The 16,988-nt window shown below is 43.4% G+C and overlaps 1 protein-coding gene across 8 annotated transcripts in view; it reads right to left on the bottom strand.

The window, feature by feature from the left end:
- The window catches only part of LOC134340229 (supervillin-like), a 264,886-nt gene that overhangs the window by 17,652 nt on the left and 230,246 nt on the right, over nt 1–16,988 (bottom strand). For all 8 annotated transcript variants that reach the window (XM_063037217.1, XM_063037214.1, XM_063037215.1 and 5 more), the window contains 4 exons: nt 13,486–13,624; nt 10,342–10,618; nt 6,203–6,357; nt 2,021–2,123 (listed from right to left, as the gene is read on the bottom strand). In XM_063037217.1, the coding sequence (XP_062893287.1) occupies nt 2,021–2,123; nt 6,203–6,357; nt 10,342–10,618; nt 13,486–13,624 (674 nt within the window). The remainder of the gene's footprint in view (nt 1–2,020; nt 2,124–6,202; nt 6,358–10,341; nt 10,619–13,485; nt 13,625–16,988) is intronic.

Here is a 16,988-nt window from a genome sequence, read left to right on the forward strand (position 1 = left end):
TAAAGACAAATGTAGGTCCCCTGCAGGCAGAAACAGGTGAATTGATTATGGGGAGCAAGGACATGGCAGACCAATTGAATAATTACTTTGGTTCTGTCTTCACTAAGGAGGACATAAATAATCTTCCAGAAATAGTAAGGGACAGAGGGTCCAGTGAGATGGAGGAACTGAGTGAAATACATGTTAGTAGGGAAGTGGTGTTAGGTAAATTGAAGGGATTGAAGGCAGATAAATCCCCAGGGCCAGATGGTCTGCATCCTAGAGTGCTTAAGGAAGTAGCCCAAGAAATAGTGGATGCATTAGTGATAATTTTTCAAAACTCGTTAGATTCTGGACTAGTTCCTGAGGATTGGAGGGTGGCTAATGTAACCCCACTTTTTAAAAAAGGAGGGAGAGAGAAACCAGGGAATTATAGACCGGTTAGCCTAACGTCGGTGGTGGGGAAACTGCTGGAGTCAGTTATCAAGGATGTGATAACAGCACATTTGGAAAGCGGTGAAATGATCGGACAAAGTCAGCATGGATTTGTGAAAGAAAAATCATGTCTGACGAATCTCATAGAATTTTTTGAGGATGTAACTAGTAGAGTGGATAGGGGAGAACCAGTGGATGTGGTATATTTGGATTTTCAAAAGAATTTTGACAAGGTCCCACACAGGAGATTAGTGTGCAAACTTAAAGCACACGATATTGGGGGTAAGGTATTGGTGTGGGTGGAGAATTGGTTAGCAGGCAGGAAGCAAAGAGTGGGAATAAACGGGACCTTTTCAGAATGGCAGGCGGTAACTAGTGGGGTACCGCAAGGCTCAGTGCTGGGACCCCAGTTGTTTACAATATATATTAATGACTTGGATGAGGGAATTAAATGCAGCATCTCCAAGTTTGCGGATGACACGAAGCTGGGTGGCAGTGTTAGCAGTGAGGAGGATGCTAAGAGGATGCAGGGTGACTTGGATAGGTTGGGTGAGTGGGCAAACTCATGGCAGATGCAATTTAATGTGGATAAATGTGAAGTTATCCACTTTGGTGGCAAAAATAGGAAAACAGATTATTATCTGAATGGTGGCCGATTAGGAAAAGGGGAGGTGCAACGAGACCTGGGTGTCATTATACACCAGTCATTGAAAGTGGGCATGCAGGTACAGCAGGCGGTGAAAAAGGTGAATGGTATGCTGACATTTATAGCGAGAGGATTCGAGTACAGGAGCAGGGAGGTACTACTGCAGTTGTACAAGGCCTTGGTGAGACCACACCTGGAGTATTGTGTGCAGTTTTGGTCCCCTAATCTGAGGAAAGACATCTTTGCCATAGAGGGAGTACAAAGAAGGTTCACCAGATTGATTCCTGGGATGGCAGGTCTTTCATATGAAGAAAGACTAGATGAACTGGGCTTGTACTCGTTGGAATTTAGAAGATTGAGGGGGGATCTGATTGAAACGTATGAGATCCTAAAGGGATTGGACAGGCTAGATGCAGGAAGATTGTTCCCGATGTTGGGGAAGTCCAGAACGAGGGGTCACAGATTGAGGATAGAGGGGAAGCCTTTTAGGACCGAGATTAGGAAAAACTTCTTCACACAGAGAGTGGTGAATCTGTGGAATTCTCTGCCACAGCAAACTGTTGAGGCCAGTTCATTGGCTATGTTTAAGAGGGAGTTAGATATGGCCCTTGTGGCTACAGGGGTCAGGGGGTATGGAGGGAAGGCTGGGGCGGGGTTCTGAGTTGGATGATCAGCCATGATCATAATAAATGGCAGTGCAGGCTCAAAGGGCCGAATGGCCTACTCCTGCACCTATTTTCTATGTTTCTATGTTTCTATGTCAACCCATTTTACAAAGTCAGACAAAGTCAGCGTTACCCTCGTGTTTTAAAGCCATGCAGATATCCAGAGGGAAATGGTTTCTTCTCTCAAATACCTGCCAGAATTATTGCATTTTTATTGATAAAATGATTCTTTTGTCAAATGCAGTCCATTTCCTTTGCTTTCCCAAACTCCTAATAAAAAGTTCCTAATACAAACCTTGTGGTGTTTTTGTCTTATCCCTCCTGCCACTGTGGATGATCATGCCCCCTTGGAACAGCTGAAGAAAGCAGGGAGGCTCCTTTCCCTGTGACACCAGCATCTGACAAACAGAACCAGTATTTACTCTCCTTGGCAGTGCTGTATTAACTCAGATTTGCATTCAAAAATGTATCAGCTGGGAGAACTCAGCACTTTATAGCGTGGTGGTGCATATTGCTTAGGTAGTTTCTATGAAACAGAATGACAAGTGAGCAGCACAGAGAAAGTAACTCTAGCTGCTGAGCTGTTCTCCTCTTGTTTTCTTTTGATACAGAAGGAGATCATTTCAATGTACCAATTTGTACTACTTCCACATTCCAGAACCTACCACTCTCAGTGTAAGATATTTGCCTTGGAAATCTCTTTTAAACCTTTTGTCTCTCACAAGAAAGCTACACCCTCAAGTATTGGACATTTCCACCCTGATCTACTGATGCTCCGTGTAACTTACTATACTTCTATCAGGTTGCTGGTTCCTCAGCCTCTAGTGCTCTAAAGAAAATAATCTATATTTGGCCAACCTCTCCTTACAGCCAGTATTCAATAATCCAAGTAACATCCTGGTTGAGAAATTGGAGGGAGGATGAAAATCTGGCTGAGTGGTGCCATAACAACAACCTCTTACTCAATGTCAGCAAGACCAAGGAGCTGATTATTGACTTCAGGAGGAGGAAACCAGAGGTCCATGAGCCAGTACTCATCAGAGGATCAGAAGCAGAGAGGGTCAGCAACTTTAAACTCCTTGGTGTTATTATTTCAGAGAACATGTCCTGGGCCCAGCACATAGGTGCAATTGCAAAGAAAGCATGGCAGCATCTCTACTTCCTCAGGAGCTTGTGGAGATTTGGCATGAATTTAAAACTTTGACTTACTTCTATGTGTGGTGTGGTGGAGAGTATATTGACTGGCTACATCACAGCCTGGTATGGAAACACCGATGTCCTTGAAAGGGAAATCCTACAAAAAGTAGTGGATACAGCCCGTCCATCACAGGTAAAGCCCTTCCCACCATTGAGCATATCTACACAACACGCTGTCGCAGGAAAGCAGCATCCATCATCAGAGATCCCCATCACCCAGGTCAAGTTCTCTTCTTGCTGTTATCATCAGGGAAAAGGTACAGGAGCCTCAGGTTCAGGAACAGTTACTACCTCTCAACTACCAGGCTCTTGATCCAAAGGGGATAACTTCACTCACCTCATCACTGAACTTTTCCCACAACTTATGGACTCACCTTCAATTTCTGCCTGTGGCCATCAAACTTTACAACTCCTCCCTTGGAGGGTCAGACACCCTGAGCCAATAGGCTGGTCCTGGACTTATTACTGGCATAATTTACATATTACTATTTAACTATTTATGGTTTTATTACTATTTAATTATTTATGGTGCAACTGTAACAAAAAACAATTTCCCCTGGGATCAATAAAGTATGACTATAAGGAGTCTTCATCACATGTTCTCAATATTTATTGTTTATTTATTTATTTTTTTCTCTTTTAGTATTTGCACGTTCTGTTGCATTTTGCACTCTGGTGAATGCCCAAGTTGGTGTGGTCCTTTGCTGATTATATATGGTTATTATTCTATAGATTTATTGAGTATGCCCACAAGAAAATGAACCACAGGGTTGTATATAATGGCATATATTTGTACTTTGATAATAAAACTTACTTTGAACCCTCTCTGAAGCCTCCACAACCTTCCTGTAATGTGGGAACTGTTTCTCTCAGCATTTCCAGCAGTTTACATAAGATTTACAACATTGCAGTATTATGACTTTTAGATTCATGATCCTGCATCAGAACGGAAAGTATCTGAGTGGCTATATTTTTACATCACTCATGGGGGTAGGGAAGGAGGATGGTGGCGGAAAGAAAAGTGGGAAGGTGATTCGAGTGGAAGGCAACAGAGATTAAGTAACCAAAAGGGCTCATCATGGAGTAAATTAACAAGAGTTGATGATGGTACTGATAGAGGAATGGGTGAGTCTAGAGGAAGTGTTAATGGTAATTGAACAATTATCCAAAGCTACTCTCCAAATAAATAGGAACAGAGGTTCTGATTAACAGATTAGAAACTGCTTCTTTCCCTTTGCCATCAGATTTCTGAACGAGTGTGCATCTATGAACACTCATCATCATTGTCATGTGCCGTGTCACATGACTTGGGCAATCATGGGGTCTTTCCATGACCACGAATATTCTTGGCAAATTTTTCTACAAGAGTGGTTTGCCATTGCTTTCTTCTGTGCCATGTCTTTAGAAGACAGGTGACCCCAGCCATCATCAACACTCTTTAGAGATTGTTTGCTTGACGTCAGTGGTCACATAGCCAGGACTTGTGATATGTACCAGCTGCTCGTACAACCATCCACCACCTGCCCCCATGGCTTCACCTGACCCTGATCGGGGGCCAAGCAGGTGCTACACCTTGCCCCAGGGTGAGCTGCAGGCTGGCGGAGGGAAAGAGCACCTTACACCTCCTTTGGGAGAGACATACTGTATCTTCACCCCAGCACCTCATGCACACTATCTCACTACTTTGCTCACTTTTGCATTATTAGTTTTTCAAAAATATTTCTTATTGAAACTTACAGTAATTGTTCATGTCTTGCACTGTACCATTGCTGCAAAACCACAAATTTCACAACAAACAGTATATCAATGATAATAAACTTGATTCTGATTCTGATCTGAGCTCAGTTTGTTGAAGATTGTTGAGTCTACAATGTTAAAACCAAAAGATAAAGTGAGTTGCTCGACCTTACACTGAGGTTCTTTAGAACAGTGCAGGAGGTGAGCTTCACGGGGTTAGAATGGGAGTCAGAAGGTGACTTAACATGGCAAATAGCTACGAGCACATAAATGTGCTTGTGAACGGGACAGAGAGATTCCACAAGGCCAAAACCCAATTTGCATTACCATCTCCCCTCTGAACATAAAGTTCAAAGTTCAAAGTAAAATTTATTATCAGAGTACATACATATCACTACATACAACCCTGAGATTCTTTTTCTGCGGGCATACTTAGCAAATCTATAGAACAGTACCTGTAAATAGGATCAATGAACAACAAACTGTGCAACTGCAAATATAAATAAATAGCAATAAATAATGAGAACATGAAATAACAAGATAAAGAGTCCTTAAAATGAGACCATTGGTTGTGGGGGAACACCAGAAATAGAATGAGTGTAGCTATCCCCTTTATTCAAGAGCCTAAGGGTTGAGGGGTAGCAACTGTTCTTGAACCTGGTGGTGTGAGTACTGAGGCTCCTGTACCTTCTACCTGATGGCAGCAGTGAGAAAAGAGCATGGCCTGGGTGGTGAGGATCTTTGATGAAAGATGCTGCTTTACTATAACAGCGTTTCATGTAGATGTGCTCAATGGTTGGGAGGGCTTTACCCGTGACGTACTGGGCCGAATCCACTACCTTTTGTAGGATTTTCTGCTCAAATGAATTGGTGTTCCCATAACAGGCCGTAATGCAACCAGTCAGCACACTTTCCACCACACATCTATAGACACTTGCCAATTAAGTGGGGAACACGATATATTCAAGGGATTACTAATTGGTGTTTCTCCTAGCAGCGCATGGGGCCTGAATGCTGTGAAGGCAAAAGATAAAAGGGAAACTGTTGTATTTCCTGTGCTTTGAAGTAGAAAGGAGAAGGGTAATTCGTTGTGATGAAAAAGGGGAGATCAGGATATCACCGTTGGGTAGACCCTCTCTAACATCTAGAGACTCTTTCTGGAAAATGTATGCATGTGAGGACATTAGGTGTAACTCAGATCCAATTTTGTGTCAGTCTGCTATTGTCAAAGTCTCTTCATATTCTTTGACAAGGCTCCCACGTGAAGAACAAATATTGACAGCTTTTGGAAAGGAAAACACTGATTTGGCATGAACAGCCACTCCTAATCCTGCAATTTGCCAACTCAATGGTAAAATGTCACTGGAATGATCTGATTGGATAGGGTAACTTCTCTGTAAGGACCCCCACTGTGTCTCACTCACTCACCCCATTTTCCTGGCTTTCTACCTGCTTCTGTATAGAACAGCTAACCTCTACCTATGTGAACTCCCAGCCTCATATCGCATCATGAGAGATCAGATCCAGGAAATTCAGATCCTACCTGTGCTTCCCTGTCCTTGCCGAGCTCCACAGTCATCAGCGCAGAAGCTCCTTTGCCACTGATGCTTGACTGGCCGCCCTGCCAGAAGAAATAAGCAGATCGCTCCTTCCCGGAACCGGTACAGCTCAGCTGATCTGGCGTCTGACGCTTTGCCACTGCAGAGGAGCACAATGAGATCCTAACCGCATGAGACTGAGACACAGTTTCCTTATGGAACACAAACCTGCACCCTCTGAGTCCACAATATCTGATCAAACTAAGCACCCCTTCCATATAGTTCAGATCCATCACCAGTCTGCAGGACGTTATGCTTCTCCTGCTCTCGCGCCATGACCAAGGGGATGAATTTGCCAACCTTACCCTTGGAGTCTTTACCACATTTAAAATGCAGCGTGTGCTGCAAACCACAATACATTGGTGACAATCACGTAGGGGCACAGAGGTAGAGGAACTCATGGCCACTGCGGTGGATGACAGGTTCTGACACTGTTCTATCTCTGGAGTGTGAGGAAGGTATCCATGATCATCCCCTTGGGGACTCTCCTTGTACGTAGGTACACGCTGAGATAGGAGAAGGAGAACTAGCCCTTAAAGATGATTGTGAATGGCTCGAATACAAACAGAAAGTGGACATCAATGGCGAAAAAAAGTGCTTTGGGCCGAAGATCATATCTTCCAATCAGTCACGAACACACCTGAAAATTACAAATAATCTATTTTCAAATCTTAGAATGTCTTGATAGGGTGGTTTTGATGGCACGCTGCTTCTCTCCTGCTGAGTTTTCAGCAGGCATCAGTCACCTATTTGCATTAATCACACTTTATTATCTCCACATGCTTCTATCAGCTCTCCCAGGTTATAGCACTCATCTATGTACTAGTGACACATTGCAGGGTCCAATTAACCTACCGAGTGTAGGATGTGGGAGGAAACCAGAACATAGAAGAGAAATCCATGCCATTACAGAGCAAACCCTACAGGCAGCACCAAAAATAGGATTGAACACAGGTTACTGGACCTATGAGGAAGAAGCGATCCTAGATGAACAACTGTGCTATCCCTATTTTTTTTAGACTTGATTGCTTTACTGGGCTTCTGACTGCCTTCACTCTCCTATCCACCACAGACACCGTGATCGAAATCTATTCTGCCGTCAGAAATCTTGCCTTCAGTTCCCTAGTCCTCCAAATCTGAAATTCCCTCCCTAAAAGAACGGAGGCATCTCCTGCAATGAATGTGCCCTGATGGGGACCACAGCTGGAATACTGTGTGCCAGTCTGATCACATCACCTGTGCAAGGATATAATGTGTTAGAGGATTTTCAAGTAAAGTTCATCAGATTGGTTCCTGGAGGAGAGATTAAACAGAGTGGGGCTGTGCTCTTCAGAGTTTAAAAGAATGAAAGGTAATCTCATTGAAATGCTCAAAATTCTTACTGGTTGGAAAGCATAGAGGTAGGCGGTGATGTTTTCCGACTGAGGTATCTAGAACCGGGGTCATATTCTCAAAATAAAAAGCTGACCATTCAGCATAGGGAAGTGTGGGGGGGGATGGTTCTTCAAGCAGAGAGGGATGAGTCTTTGGAATCCCCTACTGAGTGTTCAAACACTCAGTATATTCAAGATAAAGACGAAAAAAATTTGGATCTTAAGGGAATCAAGGGCTGTAGTGCAGGAAAATGGTGCAGGGTAGAAGGCCCAAACTTATCTTCTTCGGTGCAGGGCAGCTTCCAGCTCTTCCATTTAAGTTGCAAAACCCATGCTTCTTTATTTTCCTCTCATTGAATATCCTCTTAAATTCTGTCATCTGTAAGGAAGTTTTGACCACTTCTCCTTCATGTCTAGTCTTGTATGATAATCCTCTGAGGTGCTTTAGGATCTTTTTAAAGGTGGTTAAGAAGGCGTACAGTGTGTTGGCCTTCATCAATCATGGAATTGAATTTAAGAACTGAGAGGTGATGTTGCAGCTATATAGGACCCTGGTCAGACCCCACTTGGAGTACTGTGCTCAGTTCTGGTCGCCTCACTACAGGAAGGATGTGGAAGCTATAGAAAGGGTGCAGAGGAGATTTACAAGGACGTTGCCTGGATTGGGGAGCATGCCTTATGAGAATAGGTTGAGTGAACTCGGCCTTTTCTCCTTGGAGTGATGGAGGATGAGAGGTGACCTGATAGAGGTATATAAGATGATGAGAGGCATTGATCGTGTGGATCATCAGAGGCTTTTTCCCAGGGTTGAAATGGTTGCCACAAGAGGACACAGGTTTAAGGTGCTGGGGAGTAGGTACAGAGGAGATGTCAGGGGTGAGTTTTATCACTCAGAGAGTGGTGAGTGCGTGGAATGGGCTGCCGGCAATGGTGGTAGAGGCGGATATGATAGGGTCTTTTAAGAGACTTTTCGATAGGTACATGGAGCTTAAAAAATAGAGGGCTATAGGTAAGCCCAGTAATTTCTAAAGAAGGGCATATTCGGCACAACTTTGTGGGCCGAAGGGCCTGTATTGTGCTGTAGGTTTTCTCTGTTTCTATATAATTCCAAGCTGTTGCTCACCGGACGGCAGCACTGCAATCGGCCAGCAGAGGGTGCTATGATGCAACGTGAGCCACTACCAGTTCTGGTCATTGTGCTTGAAGCTGCACAAAACCATCCAGGATCCACACAGTCACCAGCTTCAAGATTGTCTGAACCTTTCAAAGCCAAATGAGACTTCGAAGATATCACAAATATGCAGCTGAAAGATCTAACACAGGAGGTGCCTGGCTTTGAGCTCCCTCGTAGCTTAGGAATTAAAAAATACACGTGGACTAAGATGTTAACTCTCCTGTGCTATCACCAGTGGGATCATCAGTTGATCTGCCACCTCTCTCCAGGAGTTTTGGTTATATTCATCTGTACATTCATTTCGGACATGGACAAATGGTATCAATGTGGAAATTAAGGACTTTTTCAACATGCGCCCCGGAAAAGAGGAGCATCCAATAGAATACATCACAACACAGTGAGAATGAACACACATGCGTTTTCACATTCCACTGCAGTCATCTGCCTTCAACATTTAAAATATGATTTATTTATTGAGATACAGCACAGAATAGCCCTTCCGGCACATTGAACCACGGCACCCAGCAACCCCCGAGTTAACCCTAGCCCTATTACGGAACAATTTACAATGACCAATTAACCCTCCAACTAGTACGTCTCGGGACTGTGGAGGGAAACCGGAGCACCCGGAGGAAACCCACACGGTCACAGGGAAAACGTACAAACTCCACGCAGGCAGTGGTGGGGGTTGAACTCAGGTCACTGGTACTGTAAAGGGTTGCGCTAACCACTGTGCTACCGTGGTCTACAATTACAAGCTCCCCCCGCCAAGTTAACAGACCCATTTTCTGTATGGATATTTGTGTGGAGGGAGTTCCAGTTAAACCCTTAACTTCACTGGTTACTGTGGATGGTAAGAAGTCAGAAGCTCATTAATATTTCCCAGTAAATCTAAAGTAACCTAGGTTGTTTTCAGAAGCTGAGTGAGATTTACAGATCATTTATCCAATGGCCCTTCTTTCCAGGTGGAAGAGCACAGGTGCTCAGAGGTTCTTTTCCCATTTTGAGTACAGACCATCCCCAGGTCATCAACAATTTCCACTTTTACAGATGTCCATTAAGTCAATTTTGTCCATAAGTTGGAAAATACAGCAGAATCATTGGATAATATAACCATCTCTCCACAGCAATGCAATGAATGGCATCAAATACATAACACTGATAAGAAAGAAGAATTACCAAAATTGGAGAGGTGAAACTCGCTCTGTTGTACATATGAACGAGCATATATACAACTGTTGGACTTCTGAATTGAATAAGATCATTGGAGCTCGTTCACATGAAGGTGTGTCTATAGGCCAGGGCATCTATGGAACCTGCAGCTTGTTTACTTGAGATTCCTTCCTAGTAATCCAATCAGGAAGACCACTGAATTTCTTCAAGTGTGTTCCCTGCCCTCTGTTATAGTGAATGAAACCTTTGTAAAGTGACAGGTCAAATATTGCACCAAAGACTCATTCATTGAATGCTCACTAACTGGGACAAATCTGTACAACAGTTAATCGAATGAGACAGAGACAGAGAGACATTACTTTACCCAGGCTGCTGACTGTGTACTTCCACTGAATGACGTAAGCGTCCCCCTCGTGGAACTGGCCGTAACTCTCTCTGGGCAGCTCGCTGTGTTCAAACTCCTGAACATGCCAGACCATCACATCGATGGTCTTCAGCTCTGACCTTCTCTCATCATCCATTTGCAGTAGCCCGTAACCACGTTGCACATTTACCCCATCCAGGACTGTTCCGCAAGGTACGTCTGGGAATGGAATCAGCAGCTTCGCATTATATGGCTTCAGTTCATTCTGGCTCTCTAACTGTGAAGCAACAAAAAACAGGGAATTATACAAACAGTCACAAGTTTTGGGAGGATGTAACATCCCTAGGGTAGTGTACAGATCAGCACTGGAGCAGAGCAGAGGAAGTTCCAGCAAATTTGCATCACACATTGACACCCACTGGTTTACCAGAAGACCATAAGATATAGGAGCAGAATTAGGCCATTTGGCTCATCAAGTCTGCTCCACCATTTCATCATGGCTGATCCTTCTTTTGCCTTCCCCAACCTTCTCCCCATAACCTTTGATGCAGTGTTCAATCAGCAACCTATCAAGCTCTGCCTTAAATACACCCAACAACCTGTGGTGATAAATTTCACAAATTCACCACACCCTGGCTAAAGAAATTTCTCTGCATCTCTGTGTTAAATGGATGCCCCTCTATCCTGAGGCTGTGCCCTCTTGTCCTAGACTCTCCCACCATGGGAAACATCCTTTCCACAGCTACTCTGTCCAGGCCTTTCAACATCCAGAAGGTTTCAATGAGATTCCCCCCTCATCCTTCTAAATTCCAGTGAGTACAGACCCAGAGCCATCAAACGTTCCTCGTATGATAACCCCTTCATTCCCAGAATCATCTTTGTGAACCTCAAGGACTCTGGTTTACCAGAGAGTTCTGTGCTCTGCCAGTGCTCTCAACCAGATTCGTTGCCTTTAATATGTTTTAGGATATCCTGAGCTTATGAAACATATTGAATAAATGAAAACATTTTTATTAAACTACTTACACAATCAAAGTTGTTATAACAGAAGAAATAATAACTATTGCAGAGATAGTGGAAAAGAGCAAATGCCACATTAGGATTCTTAATTCAATTACTATTCAATATTGCATTGCCAATTTTTTTCCAAATACTATGTTTTTAAATGTATTTTATAATTCACACATTATTTCAAGCTTCAATGCTCTTATTTCCATGGCATTAAAGGAACAGAGAACAATTAGGGTCTATTTGGTGCAGCACGTAACAGTAGCGTTACATATTGATTTCAACTCACATTTGTAGTTTGAACTACAACAATCAAGTTTGGAAGTAAAACAGAAAATGAAGTCATGGAGTCATGAGGTCATACAGCACAGGTTGAAGTTGTAACTGATAAATTTGTAAGTGACTCTAAGTTGGAAAATAAGTTGTGAAGAAGACACGGAGATTTCAAAGGGATATGGAGAAGTTAAGTGTGTGGGCAAGGATTATGGTAAATGGAGTACAATGTGGGAATAAAAAAATACATTTCATCTAAATGATGTGAGATTATAGAGTTCTGAGATGCAGGGGGAATCTGAGAGACCTAGTGCCTGACTAGTGAAAGGCTAGAAGAACATTGGCCCTGCAGTGCTTAGGTATGCTAACAGAGGATTTCATTTTATTGTAGGGGATTTGAACACAAAACTAGGGAGGTCACTCTTCAGTTTTATAATGGTGCTGGTGAGAGCTCATCGGAATTGTAGGAGAATGTTAATGCAATGCAAACAGTTCACGTAAGGTTTACCAGTCATAACCGGATTAGGCAGGTTGTCCTAGAGCAGGTGTTCCTAATCTGGGGTCCACCAACCACTTGTTTAATGTTAGAGGCCCATGGCTTAAAAAACAAATTGGGAACCCTGTCCTGGATGAAAGGATGGACAGACTAAGCTGGCGTACCTTATAATTTACAAGAGTGAGAGGAAGCTTGATGGAAACATATATAACCCTCAGGAATTTTGACAGGGTGAATATTTTCTTTAGTGAGAACATTTAGAAATTGGGGTCATCATCTAAAAATTAATAGTCACCCTTTACTGAAAGACAAAGATGAGGCAAATATTTTCTTCTCTCAGAAGACTCTGAATTTCTAGAACATCCTTCCCAACAGAGCAGTGGTAACAGTGCCTAAGAATATTTCTAAGGTGGAGATGGAGAGATTCTCGATGAATGCTACAGGGAAACAGATTCATGGATTCGGGAAGTGGGACAGAAGACATTGATTCCGAGTGAGCATCTTAACTATTTATTAACAAAGCAAACAGTGAAACATTCAACCAAGCACCCGAATCAAACAAATACTTATCTAAGCCACTCTCAGTTACAAAAGCTATGACTTAAAACATTCAGTAATACTTCAGACTCAATAAGTACTTCATTAAGTTTTCCTAAGTTACACAATATTATTACAAAACTAAATATTCAACAAACAAGTTCTTATCTAAGTGTGGGCATGGGGCCCCTTATCTGCAGCACACATTCCCAATGGTTCTTTCGCACTGGTCATATGAAGTGAGCCCCCAGTGAAAAAGACAGTCTTTTGCTTATGCTATTCTTACACCTGGGGTGCCCAGAACTGGAAGCTGGTGTTGTGACGCAAAAGCCAGCCGATGGGAAAGAGCTGCTACGTCGTTCAAGTGGGCCAACCAGTGACCAGAGTTGCAGCAGTGACTGACTTTTGACTGGCAAATAAGTTAACCCTTTACATCACAATGACCAATGTCACAAAGGTTTCCATGTGTTGACAAGCAAAAGGAGATGAGGTTACCATGTTGTTACTAAATGGTAAATCATGTCTGGGGAAGGATGGGAGGGAGATCTGCCTTCTCAAATAGTCAGAGAAGTAGCTACAGTTGCAGAAGACTAAAGAAAATCTCCCTGGTGGCTGGGATAATATTTATTGTTCATGTCTCATTTACAAAAGAGCAGATTATCTGGCATTACAATTTATGATCTCTGTATATCACCCAGCTGCATACATTAGGATTAGGGATTTTACTCATTGCATTTGCTACATTGAAAAGTCATTACTTTTCAAAAGTTGCTTCAGAGCTTCACAAATTCCTTGGGTCACCCTGTAGTCAAGAATAATTTCAACTGTACCTTTAACTCGGCTGTGGACTCCACTTCCCTCTGGTTCTGTTTTCTCAAATCTGCCCAGTCCAGAAACTTTTCCTTGAACAAGATTGTTTCATTATGCTCTGATAGGCGACCGAAGATTACCCACTCAGGCCGTCCCTGTCTAGGGAAGAGGAATTGATTATTTTTATAAAGTTGTAAATACAATAAACGCTGAGTGTTTCCGTACAGCATAGGGCCCTGCAGTTAAATAATTTGACAGAAGGAATCCAATCCTAACCAAGCTGTCTTGAGACCTGGATCTTCCTCTGCCTCAAATAACCATCCACCCAAAATCTTCTCTGTAGCTCCAATGAGCAAACCTCTGACAGATTGAGCTATGCTCCACCAACCTCTGGGTCCTCCCCTCACCTAGACCAACCAATCTCCTATGACCTCTTGTTGCATCCTTTCACCTCATCCCTTCTCCTGTACTATCCCTTCTCGATTATTTCAGTCCAGATAAAAGATCTTGATCTGAAGTGTCAAGTGTCCATTTCCCTCTACAGGTGCTGCCTGACCCGTTGTGAATCTGGAGCTTTGTTTTTGGAAATCTCTTTTGTCTCTATTCCTAGAGTCTCCTCACCGAAACCATGGTAATTCCAACTATATTGATGACCTTTTCCTGTCAGCCTACGTCTTTCTTCAAAACCACTTTGCACTAACCTCACAATGACCTGCAGCTGGCAGTGGTCTTACGTACTGCTTATGGTCTTATGGACCTGCAGTTGCCTGTGACCTCACAATGACCTACAGCTGGCAGTGGTCTTACGTACTGCTTATGGTCTTATGGACCTGCAGTTGCCTGTGACCTCACAATGACCTACAGCTGGCAGTGGTCTTACGTACTGCTTATGGTCTTATGGACCTGCAGTTGCCTGTGACCTCACAATGACCTACAGCTGGCAGTGTCAGCAGTTCTCTGTCATTATGCCACCTCCATCTGGACTGGCTCCTCAGCAGTTCAGAGGGAGCGCAGTACCACAACAGTTCTCCATTGCTTATGGTGGGGAATCTCTACATATGCCAAACAGGGCCTGCAGTGTGTTGCTGCTTGTGAGGACTCTTTCACCACTTTCTACATGCCAATAATGACTACAACTCAAATGGTGTTTTACTGATTGTAAAACTTCTTTGCAACATCCTGATGGCTTGAAGGACATTACATACAAACCTTTCTTTCTTGTGTATGTCACCTCTGGGTAAAAGTGGAAGACACTTCTGGATGGACCTGTACTCCAGAACTTGCAGCACCTCCAGCTAAGTGGGTGCAGGAATGTTGTAACTAGGCCTCTGTTAGACAATGTGGAAAGTTGCCCAGATGTGCTCTGATAATAAGTCACCTCTCAGCCATCAGCAGAGTGATGGAAGTGCCACTAACCATGTTATCAAGCAGCATTTACTCACCACTAAGCTACTCACTGATGCCCAGTTTAACATAGAACATAGAATAGTACAGCACAGTACAGGCCCTTTGGCCCACAATGTTGTGCCGACCCTCAAACCCTGCCTCCCATATAACCCCCCACCTTAAATTCCTCCATATACCTGTCTAGTAGTCTCTTAAACTTCACGAGTGTATCTGCCTCCACCACTGACTCAGGCAGTGCATTCCATGCACCAACCACTCTCTGAGTAAAAAACCTTCCTCTAATATCCCCCTTGAACTTCCCACCCCTTACCTTAAAGCCATGTCCTCTTGTATTGAGCAGTGGTGCCCTGGGGAAGAGGCGCTGGCTATCCACTCTATCTACTCCTCTTGTTATCTTGTACACCTCTATCATGTCTCCTCTCATCCTCCTTCTCTCCAGAATAGTTTAGGATTCACTGAACTATTCAGTGCCAGATATCAAAACGGCCTTTCTTCTAACATGTTTTAAAGAGCTGAGGTGAAAATGACTGCACTTGGATCAAGGTGATAGTTGAACAAGTTGGTCACTAGTAAAAGTTGAAGCCACTTGGCATCAAGGGGAAAACCCCCAGTGGTTGGATTGGACTTTGCACAAGGAAGATGGTTGTGGTTGTCAGTTCACCATCGCTGCCTGAGGACATCATGGCAGGAGATCCATCAAGGTAGTGTTCCAGTCACATCCTTAGCAACTGCATCAATGAGCTTACCTCTATCATAAGCCCTGAACTGGGCGTGCTCACTGATGATGAAACCGTATTCAACTCCCCAACAAATGAAGTATCCCATGGCTGCAAGCAGCACGGCCTAGTCAAAATTCAGTGAGGCTGCTAATTGGTTCATGCTGCAAAGGTTCTAAACAATGATCACCTTGAACAATAGAAAGTTCAGCTACATGCCCTTGATGTTCAATGGCATTACTGACACTGAGCCCTCCATCAACAACATCTTGTGGGTCACCAGAAACTCCACTGGCACAGCCACGTAAATACTGTGCTGACAAGGGCAAGGCAAAGAGTAACTTTCCATGGGTGACTGCCTCATGCCCAAACACCCCAAAGCCTCCCCACCATCTACAAGGCACAAATAAGGAGCACAATAATGTGCTGGAATACTTGCTGGATAAGTGTGTCTCCAAAACCTTTCAGAAGCTCATCGCCTTCAGGACATATCAGCCCACATGACTGGCTACATCCATCAATTACCCTAAATATCGAACCCCTCCATTCCCTCCACCACCGCTGTACTGTGGTTGCAATGTGAACTATCCCCAATCCACTACTGTCAGGGCACTGCAGATAATCACCTAGACTATTCCAATAACACCTCCCGTAAATGTAGCCATGCCACTGAGAAGGACAAAGGCAGCTGGCGAATAACAACACCACCATCTGCAGGTTTTCTCCAAATTGCCCATCATCCTGATTTGGAAACATCACTTGTGAATATTTCTGCTGCTATCTAATCAGAATCAGAATCATGTTTAACATCACTGGCATATGTCATGAAATTCGTTGTTTTGCAGCAGTACATTGCAATACAGAATAATAAAAACTATAAATTACAATAACAAATATATATATATTTGAATTAATTAAGTAGTGCAAAAAGATAGGAGAAAAAATTACTGAGTTAGTGCTCATGGATTCATTGTCCATTCAGAAATTCTGACGGTGGAGGGGAAGAAGCTGTTTTCCTGAAATTTGGAGTGTGTGTCTTCAGGCTTCTGTACCTCCTCCTTTATGGTAACAATGAGAGTGGGCATGTCCTGGGTGATAGGGGTCCTTAATGATGAATGCTGTCTTTTCAAGGCATTGCCTTTTGAAGATGTCCTCGACTCTGGGGAGGCTGGTGCCCATAATGGAGCTGGCTGAGTTTACAACTTTCTGCAGCTTTTTATGAGCCTGTGCAATGACTGCTCCATGCCAGACAGTGATGCCGCCAGTTAGAATGCCCTCCTCGAACACCCACCGGCACTGTGGGAGCAACTTCACCAGAAGGACTACAAGAATCAGGCCTCAATATCACTTCCTCAAAGGCAATGAGAATTGAACAACAAATACTGGCATTCTAATATCCA

This window comes from Mobula hypostoma, chromosome X1 (genome assembly GCF_963921235.1).
Source record: "Mobula hypostoma chromosome X1, sMobHyp1.1, whole genome shotgun sequence".
NCBI lineage: Eukaryota > Metazoa > Chordata > Chondrichthyes > Myliobatiformes > Myliobatidae > Mobula > Mobula hypostoma.